The sequence below is a fragment of the Melanerpes formicivorus genome, unplaced genomic scaffold, assembly GCF_026170545.1.
Source record: "Melanerpes formicivorus ecotype bairdi unplaced genomic scaffold, bMelFor1.0.p_v2 SCAF_4, whole genome shotgun sequence".
In the NCBI taxonomy this organism is placed as follows: domain Eukaryota; kingdom Metazoa; phylum Chordata; class Aves; order Piciformes; family Picidae; genus Melanerpes; species Melanerpes formicivorus.
Window position 1 is genome coordinate 20,506,557 of NW_027142356.1, and position 18,053 is coordinate 20,524,609.

Consider the following 18,053-nt stretch of genomic DNA (forward strand, 5'->3'; position numbering starts at 1 on the left):
GAACACAGGGACTGCTCAGAGGGGAGAACAAGCCTTTGGAAAATAGGACAGATGGCATTACAACTCCAAGCAAAGTAACTCCTTGTATCATTAGCTATTGAACCACAGCTTGATGCAGGGATCAGTGTAAAGCTTATTAGTCTTTAGACAGTTGGCAGCAACAGCCACTGCAGCAACCATTCGGGAGCAGAAGGAACTCATTCAGTTTAGCTATTTTCCAGGTCATGTTAAGTCAAAATGCTTCTATAGACACTACAGTCCCCAATTTAACCTTTCCTAGCCTCTTCAAGTGCGATTACACTTACAAACAGCCTCCACTCACACACTCCTCTAACAAAGAAGGCTCCAGGACCCGGTGCAGGTATCTAAAAAATTCCTGTCTGGTGCCATTGTGTGAGGATTTCACCCTACTTTGGAGGAGAAGGACTTGCCAAGAATACCACTGACCTCAGACCCAACATTATGAAACAGCGCTGCCAGCTCTAGCCTACTATGCAAAAGTAGGGATTGAATTCAAATCCGGAGACACAATGTACTGCGGGATAACAACAAAACAAACAAAAAAATCCCCAAGAATTACACTCTTAAACGCATTTTTCTTTTTTACCGGAAACAACATTCAAAATAAACTCAGCTGCGGTTTCTTTCTCTGCCTGCCCTGCACCCCAGAATTAAGAAGAAGGAAAGTTGCTCGCGTTAATGCATTTCTCCCCTTCCCGTGAGCCTGCCGCCGGGAATTCGGCGCTGGGGAGCTTGGGGGTGGGGGCGAAACCCGCGCCGGAGCCGCTACGCTCCTCCGGGAGCGGGACCGCGGGGCTCCTGGGCTCTCGCCCGGCCGCGGGGACGCGGAGCGGGAGACGCCCGCTAGGTACGGAGGGCAGGGAGACGGCCCCCCCTGGACCGAAAGGTACCGCGGGGCTGGGGTAAGAGGCGCCTACCTGGGGGCTCCTCTCTGCTGGGTTCTTCATCACCGCCTGGCGGAAGCTGTTATCCACGTAGGACGCCATCGCGCCCTGCTGCCTCCCGCCGTCGCCTGCCCGGGCTCCGCCACCGCCGCCCGGGGAGGGGATGGGGGAGGGCCGGCAGCGGCCTGGCGCTGCGGGCTGCGCGGCCGGGACTCTGGGCGAGGAGATGGGAGGCGGCGCGGCGCGGAGGCACCGCGGGCTCAGCAGCGCCGCCGCCCGGAGCAGGAGGCGACGGCGGCCGAGTCCCGCCGGCAGCGGCGGCGACGACTCAGAACTCCCTCTCTGCGCGGCTCTACGCCTCCCGCCGGCCCGCTCCGCCGCATCCCCCCGAGCAGCGTCGCCGCCTCTCGCCTCTTCCTCCTCCTCCTCCTCCTCCCATCCGGGCTGATGGTGGGCTCCGCGCCCGCCTCGGCGACTGGGAAGTTGCTGGCTCGAGGAGGCGGAGCGGTGGGGGGCGGAGCAGGGCGGGACGGAGGAGGGGAGACGGTTCGCTGGGGGCCTCGTCCGGCGAGGGCATCCCGTCTGCCGTGGCCCACGGCGACCCTGCCTCTCTTCGGCAGGGTGCCTTCCCCCTAGCCGTCCTCTGAAGCCATCCCCGTCGCTTTAAACCCCAAGAAAGAAGAATAACTGGCTGTCGCCATCGTACCGAGGGAAGGGCATCATCACAGCTTGGGTGATGCATCCTCTGAATACTGGTGATGAGCAAACTGGACACGAAAAAGAAACCTTGATCTGCTAGATCTATTTACTGCCTGGCTTTGGGGAGGCCACCTGTTGTCACTCTTCTCAACTGTAATCCCTATCAACCGGCTGTGCATTCTGTCACTGCTATATGGGATGAAAACGAGGAAAGGAAGGATGTGAAATCTTTAGTTTACCACTTTTCTGGGGGTTATCTAGCAGCTTCCCTTTCTCACGTGAACTTCAGTTTTTAAAGAATGAAGGTCTTGCAACATGGCTGATGTTCTTTGTTTACCTCGACACCGAGCATGTCTCAACGGCAGCTTGACAAATACAAATCATGGAAGTATTGCTAATGTGCCATTAAGGGCAGTGTAATTCTATTACTGTATTTGCGTTTACAAGTGGTGTGTACCCTTTGCTGATATGGATCACACAGTGTAAATAATGTCAGCAATAAGAATTATGTTTGTTTTACAGTCACTAGCAGGGGTTTGCACATCTTAATCACAAGGCAGTATAATTTTTATGTGTGCTTTTTATTTGTGAAAAGTCACAGGGATAATATTTTTTTTTTCCTTATAAAATATGCACTGCTGGACTCAAGAGACAAAGTCTTCTGCTTTTAGACATGCATGGCTCGCAAGCATGCTTTGTCTTCAGACAGTAATTACTAAACCTACTGAATTTCTAGATATGGCACATTAACAGAGATAGCTCTTTAGGCTAATCCCACTCATATGCGTCAGCAAAATATTTGTGCAGCTAATACCAATAATTCTGGGCAGACCATGCAAAAAGACTAGGGAGGGCTCTGCATCCTGACTACATCTTGCTTGTTTGTGCTGATTAGTAGGCGTTAGGAGGGATTGTGTTTTGGTTTACTGAGGGGGGGGGGGGGGGGGGGGGGGGGAGAGGGAGGGGAGGATTTTTTGGCTAACAAACTGAAAATGTAATGTTCTATGTACTGGAAAAAAAAAAAATAGTTTTAAATGTGCCTCACATTCATCATCCAGAGAGTATCAGTTCTTCAAATTGATCAGGCCTGCAGCTATAGGAAAGTGCCAGTTCTTCTGAAGCTCAGTTTATCAATCCCGAGTGCTAAAATTCCCTGGGATTGTTGGATATATGTATAGGGCAAGTGCCACAGGAATGTGAGGAATGCTCTCCTGGGCTCTGCTCCTCAGTCTCTTCAGGGCACACGTTTCCTCCTGATGTAGACTAGCTTGCCTGACATCTTCATATCTCTACATCAAAATAGAGCTACCCACTCTATTTTAACATGCAATTACCTTTCATTTCAGACCCATTAGCTGTAATAGCATCAAGTGAAGTGTTTGATTAATTTTTTTTTTTTTTTAACACAATACACACAATTCACAGTGAAATGTAACATCAGCCAATGTGATTTTGGGGGTTCCGATGGTACTCTGATAGAGGCAACAAATCTCAATGGTTATAAAAGCATGTCAACAGTCTATCATATGCTGTATCGAGTGTTAGAAATGGGAATGAACAAAAACTAGAGACTGTGTACAAATATATTCAACAATTTCACAATAACATTTAAGTATGTGTTGCCTTTGCTGCCTGTAAGTAGCATGTTTGTGTAATGCAGATGCTTTTGATTGCTTCTATTCTCCACAGTGGAGACAAATCTGTCCTTTATGCTCCCTTGGTTTCTTGTGTTGTTTTGTAGCTGAAATTAGAGTGATTCTTATATCTGAATAGAAAAAAAACAGTAATCAAATAATCATCAAGATAGAGACAATCATCATTAGAGAGCACATCTCATTGTCACTGGAGACCCCTATTTTTCATGCAAACCTTCAACAAAATATGATATGCAGCACTAAACATTTCAGCAGCTTTCACATTCTCTTAGTCTCACTGTCTTTCCAGTTTTCTGACTTGTACAGTAAATCAGCATGCTTTAAAATACACATATATACCAGAACCTGCCTTTCATTTTGCAAGTTATTCTTCAGACTGTATCATCCAGCCTGATTTACAGTGGACTGGGCAGGGGGGGAAGGGCAGGGGTTTGCACTGATTGTGTCATTACTTTGCTTAGGTTTCCTACCTCATGTTATGCTAGGAAACCAAGAGTTAACCGTGCACATTACACATCACATACAACACGGATATTTCAACAATACGAAAAGGCTGCAACTCAAAATATGACAGCTCAGCAAAATATCCTTTCAGATAGCTATAACTAAGCACTACATTGAAGTATTTTAGAGAAGTGGATTGCCTTACAAATACAGCATTTCTGCCTTCCTAAATAGCTACCTTTCTTTCAAGAGATAAACTGAAACAGTCAGGTCAAAGAATTACCAAAATGCCAAGGAAACAAATTTAGCCTTTAGGTCCTTGTCCGTTTACTAATGCTTATTTTTAAAAAGATACTCATACTTTGAAAGGTTTGCACTTGACTTAGCCACACAGCTTTAAATTCATGACACCAGTTATCAGTCACCAACAGTTAAACACCTAGTTTATTCAGAAGGGGCCAGCCAGCTCTCATAGGGAAAGAATATGGTGTCTCTTTGGGGTGTTTATTAAGTTGTATATGGTTCGTATGGATATAAACCCATAGATGTTCCTTTACTTCCTTTCTTTGGCTAAATACTTGTTTTCATCTCTCTTCTGGAGAAGGCATGGCAGCTGAAGCAGATTCATGTGGCCAAGATCCAGCCCTCAGAATTGCCCATTTGCTTCCCAGCTCACTCCTGGCACCTTCTCAGCAACCATAAAAAGTTACTTCGTAACCATTTGTGGAGGTGAACAAAAAAGGGGAATGAAGTTATTGTCCTGGCAATGGGCTGTGGAGATGACCTTGAGAACAGTAGCCATCCCCATTGGGCTGAGCAGAAGCCAATTTTAATGGATTTTAAGTCAAAGATCAATTATTTGAGGTACAAGTAAGGCCCCTATTGAGGGTAGACTATCTCCTTTGAATACTATTTGCTTCTCTGGTCTTTGCAGATGATGTTTCCAAGAATGCTGTCTCCCACCTTTCGGGATTTATATATAGATTGGATTATTACCATTTGCAACTCCAGTTTTATAATCTTGTATAACATGATGAAGGACATGTGGGTTTCTCTTTGTTTATTTGGGACTTCATTTTAACACAAGATACTCTGGTTATGTGGTTAATGTACAGTGTATAACCACCACTCTGTGCCCCTGAAGAGATATCAGTGGCCTAACATAGTCTGTGTTACAATAATCTCTGAATGTTTACCATCAGTTTATGGTCCTTTTGTACTTGTAAGGCAAAAAGAAAATCCAAAAGGTTATAAAAGAGAACCTTGTCTGTGTCACAGAGCAAAAATTGTATTTTCAGGGGTTTTGAAAGGAAAAAGAGACAAACTTGTGAGTACGACAATGCATTTCATACATTTATTTGGAAACTGACAATATTTGCATACCTACATTTGGGGATATTTATCATTCAGCTTCTGCTGTAGCTGCAAATGTATGCAAATCGGCTTTAACCAGTTAGTTAATACTAGCGGCAGCCGCTCAGGAACTGGCATGAACTAGCTGTCCAAGTATTTGCATGGGTTTTGGAGAGCAATTGACAGCTCACACAGTGTTCCCTTCAGCTGCATTGATAAAAGTTCCCAGATGAAAGGAAATTTCTACTGCAGCAGCACCTAGGAGGCATAGTAGTAGATAGTAACCCTTTATGCTACATACTGTATGAACACTGAATGAGTCAGCAGAACCTTGAAGGTCAAGCCTGTATTCCTGAAGCAGGCTCAGGTATGTCTACACAAGCTTTGTTTGTACTTGTGATCATGATACAGGTGTGTGTCTTATCTTACAGGAGTGGAAGTGGTAATGGGAGACGATGATGAATATCCTATCCCAGTACCTCCATTGGGAAAGGACCTCATTTCAACACCAGCTTCTCCAGGTTCTCCTCCTGTGAAGAGAAACTCAAAAGTATTGACTCATCATCTTGGGTAAAGTGTTCTGAGACATAAGGAAAACACTAAAATGTTGTTACTAATAACATTGAGAGCATGCAGAAGCTTTTTAAACAGAAAATTAACCACAGATATAGAAATAGTCAAATAGCATCTTTTATCATTATCAGGATATGTAGTGAAAGATGTTGCTTCAGTGAGATGGCACCAAGTACATGGCAATAAGTTAGTGCTTTGGTGCTGGCATGGCCTGGAACAGGCTGCTAGCATGGAGAGTTGCTCTGTGCTGGTTCTTAAATTTCACTCACTACACAGTGGCAAAGGTATGCAGATTAATAACAGGATCTTTATTGACAGATGACACATTCTAAATGATATATAGGTTAAAAATGCATTCTACTGCTTTTTAAGTAGTCATCCATAATACCAAAGAGTGCTTTCAACTGCTGAAAATACAATACAACACAATGTTTTGAACAATATATTTGGAGTCATATATATTTCTAATATTATATTTCAGCAAACAGCATCCCAAATGAGGAAAAAATATTTCATTCTTGTACACTGCCTTTGAAGTTTTCATTGCTGGACAAAATAAAACTCAAATTCAAGCCCAAACTTGCACTTCAGTGTTTGGGGTTGTATTTCCTAAAAGGTCCACTAGCAACAGATGGAGTACATCCATCCCAGAGGGGAAGAAAGATCCTAGCACATGAGAACAGCCTATCCCACAGAAGGAAAAGGGTTCTATGAAAGGAGTTGGCAGGTCTCATTGACAGGGCTTTAAACTAGATTTGAAGGGGGAAGGGGCTGAAACTAGACCCCCCAGACAGGAGTCTGAGGGTGGTAAGCTGGAGTCAGGGGTGAAACCAGCAGCCCAGCTGAAGTGCATGTACACTAATGCATGCAGTATGGATGACAAACAAAAGGAGCTGGAAGCATTGTTACAGCAGGAAAGTCATGATGTAGTTGCCATCACAGAAATGTCATGGGATGACTCATATGACTGGAGCACTGTAATCAATGGCTACAGGCTCTTCAGGAGAGACAGGTGAGGGAGAAGAAGTGGAGGGGTGGCCCTGTACATCAAGGAGGCTCTAGATGCCATGGAACTAGAGATTAAGGATGACCAAGTTGAGTGCCTGTGGGTGAGAAATAGAGGGAAGGCTAACAAGGCTGACATCCTGGTTGGAGTCTGTTATATACCACCCAACCAGGATGAAGAGGTTGATTAATTATTTTATAGGCAGCTAGAGGCTGTCTCAAGACCACCAGACCTTGTTCATATGGGTGACTTTAACCTGCCTGATATCTGCTGGGAACTTAACGCAGCAGAGAGGAGGCAGTCTAGAAGGTTCTAAAAGTGTATGGAGGATAGCTTCTTATCACAGCTGCTGTGTGAGCCTACCAGAGGTAAGGCTTTGCTTGGCCTTCTTTTTACCAATAGAGAAGGGCTGGTGGGAGATGTGGTGGTTGGAGGCTGTCTGGGGTCTATAATTGAGTTTTCAATATGCAGTCAAGCTAATAGGGGCAGCAACAAAGCCTCTACTCTGGACTTCCAGAGGGCCGACTTCAGGTTACTCAAGGAACTAACTCAGACAGTATCTTGGGAAACAACACTTAAAAAGAAAGTGGTCCAGCAGGGCTGGACCTGCTTCAGGAAAGAAATCTTGAAGGCTCAGGAACAGGCTGTGCCAATGTGCCAGAAGATCAGCCGCTGGGGTAGACAGCCAGCCTGGATGGGCAATGAACTTCTGGGTGAATTAAGGGGGAAAAAAAAAGGTGTATCATCTTTGGAAGGAGAGGTAACCCATGAAATTTTTAGGGATGTTGCTAGGTCATGTAGGAAAAAAATTAGAGAGGCAAAAGACCACTTAGAGCTTAACCTGGCCACTGCTGTGAAGGACAACAAAAAATCCTTTTACAAATATATTAATGGCAAAAGGAGGGGCAAGGACAACCTCCACTCCTTAGTGGACATGGAGGGGAATATTGTAACAAAAGATGAGGAAAAGGCAGAGGTACTTAACACCTTTGTCTCAATTCTTAGTAACAGGACAGAATGTCTTCCAGACAACTGGCCTCCTGAGCTGGCAGATGGAGTCAGGGAGCAGTATAGTTCCCCTGTGATCCAGGAGGAAGTAGTTAGAGACCTGCTTAGCCACTTGGATCCCCACAAGTCCATGGGACCGGGTGGGATCCATTCTAGGGTGCTAAGAGAGCTGGCAGATGAGCTGGCCAAGCCACTCTCCATCATTTTTCAACATCCTGGCTCACCAGAGAGGTCCCAGAAGACAGGAAGCTGGCCAACGTGATGCCCATCCACAGGAAGGGCCAGAAGGAGGAACCAGGGAATTACAGCCCTGTCAGCCTGACCTCAGCGCCAGGCAAGATTATGGAACAGGTTATCTTGAGTGCAATCACACAGCACTTACAGGATGGCCAAGGGATCAGGCCCAGCCAGCACGAATTTAGAAAGGGCAGGTCCTGCCTGACCAACCTGAGCTCCTTCTATGATCAGGTGACTGCCTGGTGAATGTGGAGAAGGCTGTGGCTGTAGTCTACCTGGACTTCAGCAAGGCCTTTGATACCATCCCCCATAGCAAAATCCTGGCCAAGCTGGCAGCTCATGGCTTGGACAGCAGCACTCTGCGCTGGGTTAGGAACTGGCTGGAGGGCCAAGCCCAGAGAGTGGTGGTAAATGGTGCCAAATCCAGCTGGCAGCCACTCACCAGTGGGATGGGATCAGTGCTGGGCACCATCCTGTTCAATATCTTTATTGATGATCTGGACGAGGTGATTGAGTCCATCATCAGTAAATTTGCAGATAACACCCAGCTGGGGGCAGGTGTTGATCTGTTAAAGGGTAGGAGGGCTCTGCAGAGGGACCTTGACAGGCTGGACAGATAGGCAGAGTCTGATGGCATAAGATTTAACACATCTAAATGCCGGGTTGTACACATTGGGCACAACAACCCCATGCAGTGCTACAGGCTGGGGTCAGAGTGGCTGGAGAGTCACCCGGCAGAAAAGGACCTGGGGGTACTGATTGATAGTAGGCTGAACATGAGCCAGCAGTGTGCCCAGGTGGCCAAGAAGGCCAATGGCATCCTGGCCTGTATCAGGAATAGTGTGGCCAGCAGGAGGAGGGAGGTCATTCTGTCCCTGTACTCAGCACTGGTTAGGCCACACCTTAAGTACTGTGTCCAGTTCTGGGCCCCTCAATTCCAGAAAGATGTTGAGGTACTGGCATGTGTCCAGAGAAGGGCAACAAAGCTGGTGAGAGACCTGGAGCACAAGCCCTATGAAGAGAGGTTGAGGGAGCTGGGGTGGTTTAGTCTGGAGCAGAGGAGTCTCAGGGGAGACCTTATTGCTGTCTACAAGTACCTGAAGGGTGGTTGTAACCAGGTGGGGGTTGGTCTCTTCTCCCAGGCAACCTGTGACAGAACAAGAGGACACAGTCTCAAGCTGCACCAGGGGAGGTTTAGGCTGGATGTTAGGAAGAAGTTCTTCACAGAAAGAGTGGAATGGCCATTGGAATGGGCTGCCCAGGGAGGTGGTGGAGTCATCATCATGGGAGGTGTTTAAGAAGAGACTGGATGAGGCACTTGGTGCCATGGTTTAGTTGATTAGATGGTGTTAGGTGATGGGTTGGACTTGATGATTTTGAAGGTCTTTTCCAATCTGGTAAATTCTATTCTAAAATAAACAAAGAAACAAAAACCCAAACCAAAACAACCCCCCAAAACCCCCACAAGCAAACAAAAAATGGTTTTGAGTTATTTAAAATAATCTCTTGAAGTTTCTGCAGCCCAAACATTACATGATCATCCTGAAATACAAAAAGAGGAAATTGGAAGTCACTCTAGACAGCATTCCTATTTCTCCAAAGCTGGCCAAGTCTTTAGAAGAATTTAGCTCATATGTATTAACAACTGACAGCCGGATGACTATTAAGATCCAATCATAATTATTTTCATAAAGTACCACAAGATGATACAGTTATCTAATAGATCATGCAGTATGATAAATAAAACATGTAAAGTCCTGCAAGCGAAATGAAACACATAGGAGGTAGGAATTTTATCCCTTCACAAAGATATGAAATATTTATTTGAGGGAAAAATTGTTGCTGACATTGTTATCAAGACCTTTCACTCCAAATGTGCTATTTTTAGTATTAGGATTCTGTACTGATTGCCTAATTTTCATTGTCTACCATCAGAAATCTTTCATTTAAAAAGTCAGCTTTGTTATATATGATTGAAACGTTTGGCTTCAGTCTGTGCTAGCTGCTTCAAGAAATATGAATATATTTATAACTTTTGGCATTGCTGCAGGGCATTATTCTACAAATTAAGTTTACAGCTGGTAGCATTTTTCTATAATGAATTATTGATTAATTATTCCAGATACTGCCTGTCCCCATTCAAGCACTGCTCACTGCAATGCAAAGTCAGCCCATGCTAGAACTATGCCTTGGACTGAATCCCCAAATGCCACATTCCCATTAGCTCTCACCTCTTTACTCTTGTCACCGTCTTCCACAGAAATCATTTGCGTTCTTCCCCACTCACTTTAGCACGCCATACTGCATCATAAATATGTTCCAACATGATACTACCAGCACTTATTAGAAGAGCATTTGCATTTACATTGCTCTCTGACAACCTTTATGAATTATTCCCTCGCTTTGAAATTAATAGTCATTGTGTATAATGTTTATGTGGTTCAGCTTTTCTCATCCTTCAGTCACCATTTAGATCTGCTCAGAGCATATGGGGATATGTGGGTGTGAACTTAAATGAATTTTTAATGTTTTTTTTCTTTTTCACTGTGCATACATATCCTGGCAAAGCACATTCACACCTATAGTGTAATGTGACAAGTACTTACTAGGTACCAATTTAAACAGAAAAAAAATCAACTCGAAGTTCAGTAAATGCTAGAAAAGATAATGTTTTTGTTTCTTGCAAACCAGTGATACCACACTCCATCAGTTTATGTTCCATTTGTTTTTTGGAAACAAACCATCCAGTACCTGGAATAAAACAATATTAAAATTTAGTTTTACCTTATCCAAAGTAATCATATTCTGGATAGAATGACACTGAAGGAAGCTACCAATGTGATCTAAGCCTATCATGGAACTCTCTAGATCTTTCCAGACAATTTAATGAGAATATACCTAATCTTCTCTGTGCAGAACTCCTCTCTGCATCCATAGTCCAAGTATGCTCTTATTAGACAACTGAGGAGGAGGGGGCAGAACAGCTTGTGTTCAAAACATTGTTATGACCAAGTTTGTTACACACAGACTCCACAATCACCAGTAATGTCAGCAATGAAAATTAAGTCTTTCTATTCCTTTTTGTAAATAATTCAATACAAAGAAAACCAAAACCAAATTTCCACTGGGGCCTTCAGCTTCTGTACAATTACATTATGGTAAATTCATGTATTAAACTAAGTTAAAGTGAGAAATTCTTGACTAGTACAAAAACATAGGCATGAAGGAACAGATAAAAATAAGCAGTACTGTGCAGGTAGGCAGTCACTAACTGTGTGGGCTAACAGTTTACACAATTTATTCCCTGTGTTACCTGGATCTGTATTTAAGACAGACAGCAATTGTCACTTTTCCTCTTTTTATTTTATTAATTTTGCTATTTGTTTCCTTTAAAAGCAGATAAAATACTCTCTATAAACATTCAGAAGCTTGCTGTGATAAACATCATCTTCCTACTCCTGCAACAATTGATCTGTGCCAAGAACATCCACCACTGCCTTGCTGTATCACTGCTGGAGAAACATGACAACCTGCTCTTTGGTTCACTTTCACTTCCAGAACAAATAAATAAGATAAATTTTAAAATAAACCAATTGCCCCTCTCACATTGTTGTGCTTAGGAGAGCAACTGGCATGGGGAAGTTGCCCATGAAAATCTGTAGCTGAAAAAGTGTATCTTGTAAATGTGTTTTCTAAGTCAGGAAGAGAAACTGCAATGTGGGAAGCAATGGTACAGAAAGCGGTAGTTGAGATGAGTGTTTTGTGGGAAATCAGGTGACTCTTTGAAAGATGGACATTCTTGAAAACCACATGAACTCTTAAAGATTTTGTCAGGAGGAAGCTCTGTGCTAGAAATTTTCCCTTTTTTATGTTATTATCAACTTGAAAGACTGCTAACATATGTTGACATTTGACTGGCAAGAGATGTGCCACAATAAGCGCACCTGTTATCCATATTTAATTTTGATTCCTTTCCTTCAGCTTGAGCTAGCTGGAATGGAGACAGCTTAGTGTATTCAGTCCTTGGGTTAAGGAAGTTTTGAAATACTTCAGAAGTATCCTCCTGCAGATAAACTGGAGGGTGGGGATTGGCATCCACATGCTCTTGTTCCTGTGCAATTAAGATCCACGTGAGGAAGCAGATTCTTCAGCAGAAGAAAAGATAGTGTGGATCATTTCTGCTTCAGTGTATCCTTCTATTACCATGGAGGTGCTCACCTGATTAAAAATGTATTTCAATGAGATCAGCAAAATCCTGCTAGTCCGAAATAGCTAAGAACTTGACCCTTGCCTCTGATCCAGGGAGTTCTCACAGTATTGTGGCAAAGAATAGATATGCCACTTTTGTCTCCAGCTAATTGAATTATGCACTCTTTTAAACCCTCAGAAAGAGAGACCTCCTGAACATACACTTAGTTGTGCCCCTGGGAAGGGGTGCATGACAAACGACAAAACAATCTTGCCTCTGTTTGCCCAATGGCGACATCTGTGTCTTGTTAGCAACGCACTAACTTTTAAAATGGTTCTTCTCTCAGGTGGAACTGAGCTGTATAACTTCATTCCATTGATGTGAATAGCTAACAATTTTGCCTCAAGCCTTCACATTACTACTGCATTCAGGTATGAAGTTAGAATCCTCTTGCTGTGGAAAAGAGGAGTTGAAATACAAGAGAAAATTTAATCTTTAATTAATTTGTCTTGGTCCCTAGAGTTTCAAAAATATAGTTGCTCCAGAAGATAAGTATTTGCATGGATATTTTCTTACATTCAGATAGACTTTTTGAAGTTTTATTTGAAGCACCTGTAATTCTTAACCAAGGCTCATCACTAACACTCTTTCAGTAATGGGTCCCACTCACTGTCTATCTGAGCCAAACAGTGGGTTGATACTTCTGGGCAATGTAAATACAATTGATTAAAGACACACATTAGCACGTCTTGAAAGTGCATAGAGGGGCATTTCAAGCAAAAATATCATATATATTTATGAAACCAGCAATAGTGGTGTGGATATGCAGCTGATTTTAAATTGGATACCAACACTGAAGCTAGGGGAATTATTTTACTACTGTGGTTAGATCTTAAAAGACGCATTCACCTGTGAGTCAAGTTGCACTGTGCTGTGTGGGATTTTCAAACCTGGCAGTTACAAGGTAGTCTTGCAGGAAATAAAAAAAGGGATTTGTAAGTGGATGAATATATGGTGACATTAAAAAAAGAATTGGTCCACAGGTAGCCTGAACCCATGTTACAATGCTTGTAAATATTTTTGTAAATTTTAAAGAGGAATACAAATACTCAGACATATCCAGAGCATTACATTGTTTTGAGGTATTAATTAAACACCTCATGGTTTTGCAATGGGCATACGAATGATTTGTCATCAAAGTCATGCAGATACAGCATAGCCCTGGTAAAGCATCTCTTTGCCTCAAGTGTTTAAGGCTAAATTGTACAATATTTTCAACCTCTAGCAGGCATTTGCAACTCTTTTGATGGCAACCAAAACTGCTTAATTGGCCCAGATGTACTCACTCACACAATTATGAAATGAAATAGGGGAGATAACATTAAAGGCTGTGGATATGGAATCCATAAAAATGTGATAAGCTGTTCCTACTGTAATTTTCTGTAAAATGGTTTTCATCAATTTATGTGCCCATCATTTGCTGAAATTCATCTGACACACTATATAGCTGTCAGAAAACCAGAAAATAAATTAAAATTTCTTTTTTTCTCTAGAGTAGCTTGCAGGGCCAGACACTTTTCCCAAATCAGCAAGAGTGAGATAAGGTCTGAATATAGAATTATTCTGAAAAACATGGTTCCTTTTGGGGGTTAAAAAAGTGTGACCTATTTATACTATTGCACTCCTTCACTCTGCTCTATCCAGCATGAACAAGCCGTTCTCTCTGCCACACCAGAGAATTCAGCAATTTTCACTATCTTTCCTGAGATGCTGCAGAACCCTTTTTATCACTGGACATAATTGTACAATTATTTATTCAGTGAAAACAAGACAACCCCAAACTTAAAGAAAACAAATCTTAGTCAAAATAGGGAAGATGGAGCAGAATTAAATTAAACACTTGATTTAGCCTGCTTAGCTTTACCCTCTTTGTGACTTGAAATAAACAGGCTGGTCTCAACCTATTTACCCAGAAAGTAAAAACACAGGTGAATGTCTTTTAGGCAAACACTTGTTCTTATAGCTTTTTAGTAGCCAGCCCCTGCTAATTTATTCAGGACAAGTGTGTCACCATCTCACAGCCTTATTAGCAACTCCTTGTGCGGCTAAAGACTCCACTTTTTTCCAAGTCAATTTCCTCCAGCTACCTATGCAGGCCCTGGGGCTCACTGGAGCTACAAAGACCCTTAATGCTGATTATTAGACACGGTTCAAGAGCTTGCCAACATAGTTTAGAAACAAAATCTCAGAGTGATCTTGGCCCTAGCCACATTACGTATGCTGGTCGACACTGGAAATGTTCATTGGCTTGTCTGTGCAAAGTAAAGCATGCCAGCATAGTAATGCCAGCAAAAGCTCAGTGAGAATACATAATTATAAAGATGCCTTTCACAGATACATCTTATTTCACTAAGATGAGATACAATATTATAAGAACTTTCAGTTGAAGAGAGCTCATACTGGAACCGCTGCTGTTACTGTGGCTGTTTTAATTATAATCATTCAGTTAAAGAAGGGAAGAACATATCCTGCACTGTCCTTTCATCTGAGAAGACAGGCATTTTTCATCACTGTTTTGAAGTACAGTTTGAGGCAAGTGCTCCAAATTTGCTGTCAAACTTTAGTCTTTTTGAAGACTCCCTTAGGCTCATTTCGCTGTATTAATTGAAGCTCAGTGCAGTAGGACATTTGGCCTCATAAATTGTAGAAATGTTGCATATTTATCTAGTAGCACTATAACCTGAGATACATTTCAGTTTTTCAGTCACTAATGACTTGTCCTGTATGGAAAAACATGCTGCTGTAGTGAAATCTTAGGAGAACATCACAGAAAAACATTAGGGAAGTGTAATGATTCCCTACCTTTATATTGCTTGCTGTGCGATATGTCTTTGAACAAGTCACTAACATGTGTCCCTCCTTGTTCTAACACATATAACAGAAAGTGTGCACTTACCTCACGGGGCATTCTGAGAGCTGGTACTGGAAAACCCTTTTGAGGATGAAAAGCATTATGTGAGTATTGAGCACTAATCTCAGGCATGTGGACAAGCTGCGTACATTCGAAGTAAAAACCTTTCTAATAACATCCATCTGCATCATGAATACAAGAAAGAAATTGAAAGACAGCCTGTCAATGATCAAGGCTTTTTCATGCAGCTCGCCCTACTGTTTGGCAGCTGGCCATCTCAGAGAGCCTACAGAGGAAAATGGCTCCAAAGGCAAAAATGTGCATGTTAAGCAGAGGAGAGCCTTTGTGAAGGGTGAGAAAAAACAAGACAAATAACTTCAACTACCAGAGTGCTTTCTGGTGCATGGAGGAATAAAGCAAGGCAAAAGTGAAGGAAGAAACTGAAGCAAGCAGGATCCTCCATACTAAAGATAACTCTAGACTGTACGCACTAATGTTGAAATATAACACGCTTCTACTTCAGGACCACGTCTGCTTTATATTAAGGGCATTTCTCTGTGGAAAGGCTGAGAGAAGCCAGGGAAAGATTTGAAACTGCGTCACCTAAGCCCATCAAGAATCCATGCCGACCTTTGAAATTGTATCAATGATACTACAAAGTCCTTCAAAAAGGTTTGTGGGGCAATGCAAGCCCAGTCCAAGCATGCTGAGCAGATCTGAGTGTCTCTTCCGCAGAGGAAGTGATGCCAATCTTTATATTCAACTGGACCTACCTCATCAAAGGCACTTTAACTGGTGCTGCTGACATGCAGGGCACTGGCTCCCTGAGTCCTCTCTGCTATACAAGCCTCCATGGAGAATCATCAGCAAATTCTTTTGCTTGATATATATATATACACACACATATATATATCTCCAATGTCAGAACTAGCCTCCTTACTTCCTCTCATCAGTCATCCACAGATTCATTTCATTCAAGCTGTGCTCCAGCTGTACTGCATTGCAATGCTGCAGCAAACATATGGCATTTCAGCCAATAGTCCTCCTTCCCATCCTACAGGTTTTCAGTCTCTCTCCCTGCAGTGCCTCATGCCCTACCTCAGATACAGCAAGGTTTAATTACAGTAAAATATAGAACTACAGTAAAATATTGAATAAAATAATTCTTCATCTATCATCATATATTTAGAGAATTTCATATGGAAATCCTTCTAGTCCTTCATTAAAATGTCTACATGCAAGAGATTTCACTATCATGACATATTCAGGCAGTACCTTTTATTCTGATTGTTTTTACTGAAAACCTGACTGCAGTCACAACTCATCTAGTCTTTCATTCAAATTCCTGCTGTATAGAAAGATCCCAGAATAAAATATTTCAGCAGCTTTTAACTCATGTTGTCTTGCCACAGATCAGTTTAGCACAACTCATCAACTGCTAACGATCAATATTTAATGTGGCTGCAGGTCACCTACTTCATAGTTCTGTTAGTCCTCTTACTATCTTCCTGCAGTTCACTCTGCAAGTCCAGGGAGTGACGTGGCTTACTAACATGGTTTACTGGAGCATAATTCACAAAGGAGCTCAGTTCACAGAAACTAAATTAAATAATAAGTAAATAATATCAATAACAATAAACCCAAGACTGCCAAAACCCCATATCAAAGGAAAATACTTTGAATATACTCTCAGAAGCCTTGGTGAATGTTCCTACTGCAGTATATCATGTTACTAATCCCAGTAGTTTATTTCCTGACCTCCCCCTCCCCACAACAGGGATGGGAGAAGAGCATGTGTCCATGCCTCAGCTGTTCCAGTCCAGAGTCTGGCATCTAAATCCAGAATCTTTGCAGCTGATATTGAGATGTCACACTGTGGACTGAAGCAAACACTGTTTACCTCAGTGGGGACATATGGCATCCAGTTAGTCACTACAGGGATGCCAAACTGCAGCAGAGAGACTGGCAACTGGAAACAGTGGCATTCGAGATCAATGGTATGCAAAAGTGACCTTAGTATAGTGTTCATTTGACTGTTATTTTGGATGCAATTTGCAGTGTTGTTGCAAACTCCAGCATCATGTAAGTGACTCAAATGCAAACAAAGCTAATACATACTCCCATGAGGGAGACTGAGATCTCTAAATCTTTTTTAAACTTAACTCAGACCTGCCACAAGTACTGACAAAATTATTCATTGTCTTAGCAAAACCAAAACAAAACAAAACCACCCTATGTAGTGACAGACAAAGCACAATTCTCAGTGTCAAACCCTGGAAAGCATGAAAATCATGTATTAAGGGTAAAGTCTTTAGCATGGCCTACCACCTTCACACCACATTCAATGGCACTGATAGCAGATAAATAGCATTGTGAATACTGCTACCAGTAAAATCCAGTAAGCAGAACACAAAGCTGTTTCCCACCCCCCCTCCGAGCCTTTCAGCAAAAACATTGGCAGCAAGTTTACACATTCTTGTATTCATAGATCACTGCACCCAACTATCACAGTCATCCATTTAAAACTCTGTTTTAAAATAAAACAAACTACCAAGTCTAAGCAGGTAGAAAAAGCAGAACATGTGCTGCAGAGGCAGTGGTGCCTTGTATCTCCCTCCTCTTCAGAAGCAGACGCCTCCAGCAAGACAGCTTGTTTGTACAGCCTGAGGAGATCTTGATGGCCGCCATATGGCTGCTTCAAAACTGGATGTACTTCCTTAAACCTCTTTAATAACATTACTGTTCATGTTGCTGCTGAAAACTTTTAAGTCTTATGAATTAATCTGTAGTCCAACAACACAGCAGTCCTACTTTCCCATCTTTTTATGTGACTTATTGGGCTTTTTTTGTTTTTGTACTAAATATACCTATTGCAGTTAGAAGAGTGGTCTTTTGCTTCCATAATTTGACATGTACCATCCATGTACCATGTGGAAGAAGTTTGCACAGCTTAAAGACAAATAATAAAGATTATTTGCCTCCCTGTATGAAAATACCAACAAAAGCACATCTAACAAGTGTAGCACAGCTTATGTAACACATTTCCAGCCACACTGGTATTTTAAATGGCTAA

The 18,053-nt window shown here is 42.4% G+C and overlaps 1 protein-coding gene and 2 long non-coding RNA genes across 5 annotated transcripts in view; 1 reads left to right on the plus strand and 2 right to left on the minus strand.

Moving 5' to 3' along the window:
* The window catches only part of RAPGEF2 (Rap guanine nucleotide exchange factor 2), a 171,232-nt gene extending 169,853 nt beyond the window's left edge, over positions 1–1,379 (minus strand). For all 3 annotated transcript variants that reach the window (XM_068137182.1, XM_068137183.1, XM_068137181.1), the window contains exon 1: positions 939–1,379. In XM_068137182.1, the coding sequence (XP_067993283.1) occupies positions 939–1,007 (69 nt within the window). In that variant the 5' untranslated portion in view covers positions 1,008–1,379. The remainder of the gene's footprint in view (positions 1–938) is intronic.
* LOC137440710 (uncharacterized) lies at positions 785–11,432 on the plus strand. Its single transcript, XR_010987227.1, has 3 exons — positions 785–868; positions 5,488–5,626; positions 11,277–11,432. It is a non-coding gene; the product is annotated as an uncharacterized lncRNA (long non-coding RNA).
* Positions 8,985–15,774, minus strand: LOC137440711 (uncharacterized). The gene is made up of 3 exons (XR_010987228.1): positions 15,754–15,774; positions 15,026–15,061; positions 8,985–9,027 (listed from the first exon to the last, which is right to left on the minus strand). It is a non-coding gene; the product is annotated as an uncharacterized lncRNA (long non-coding RNA).
* Positions 15,775–18,053: the final 2,279 nt, after the last annotated feature.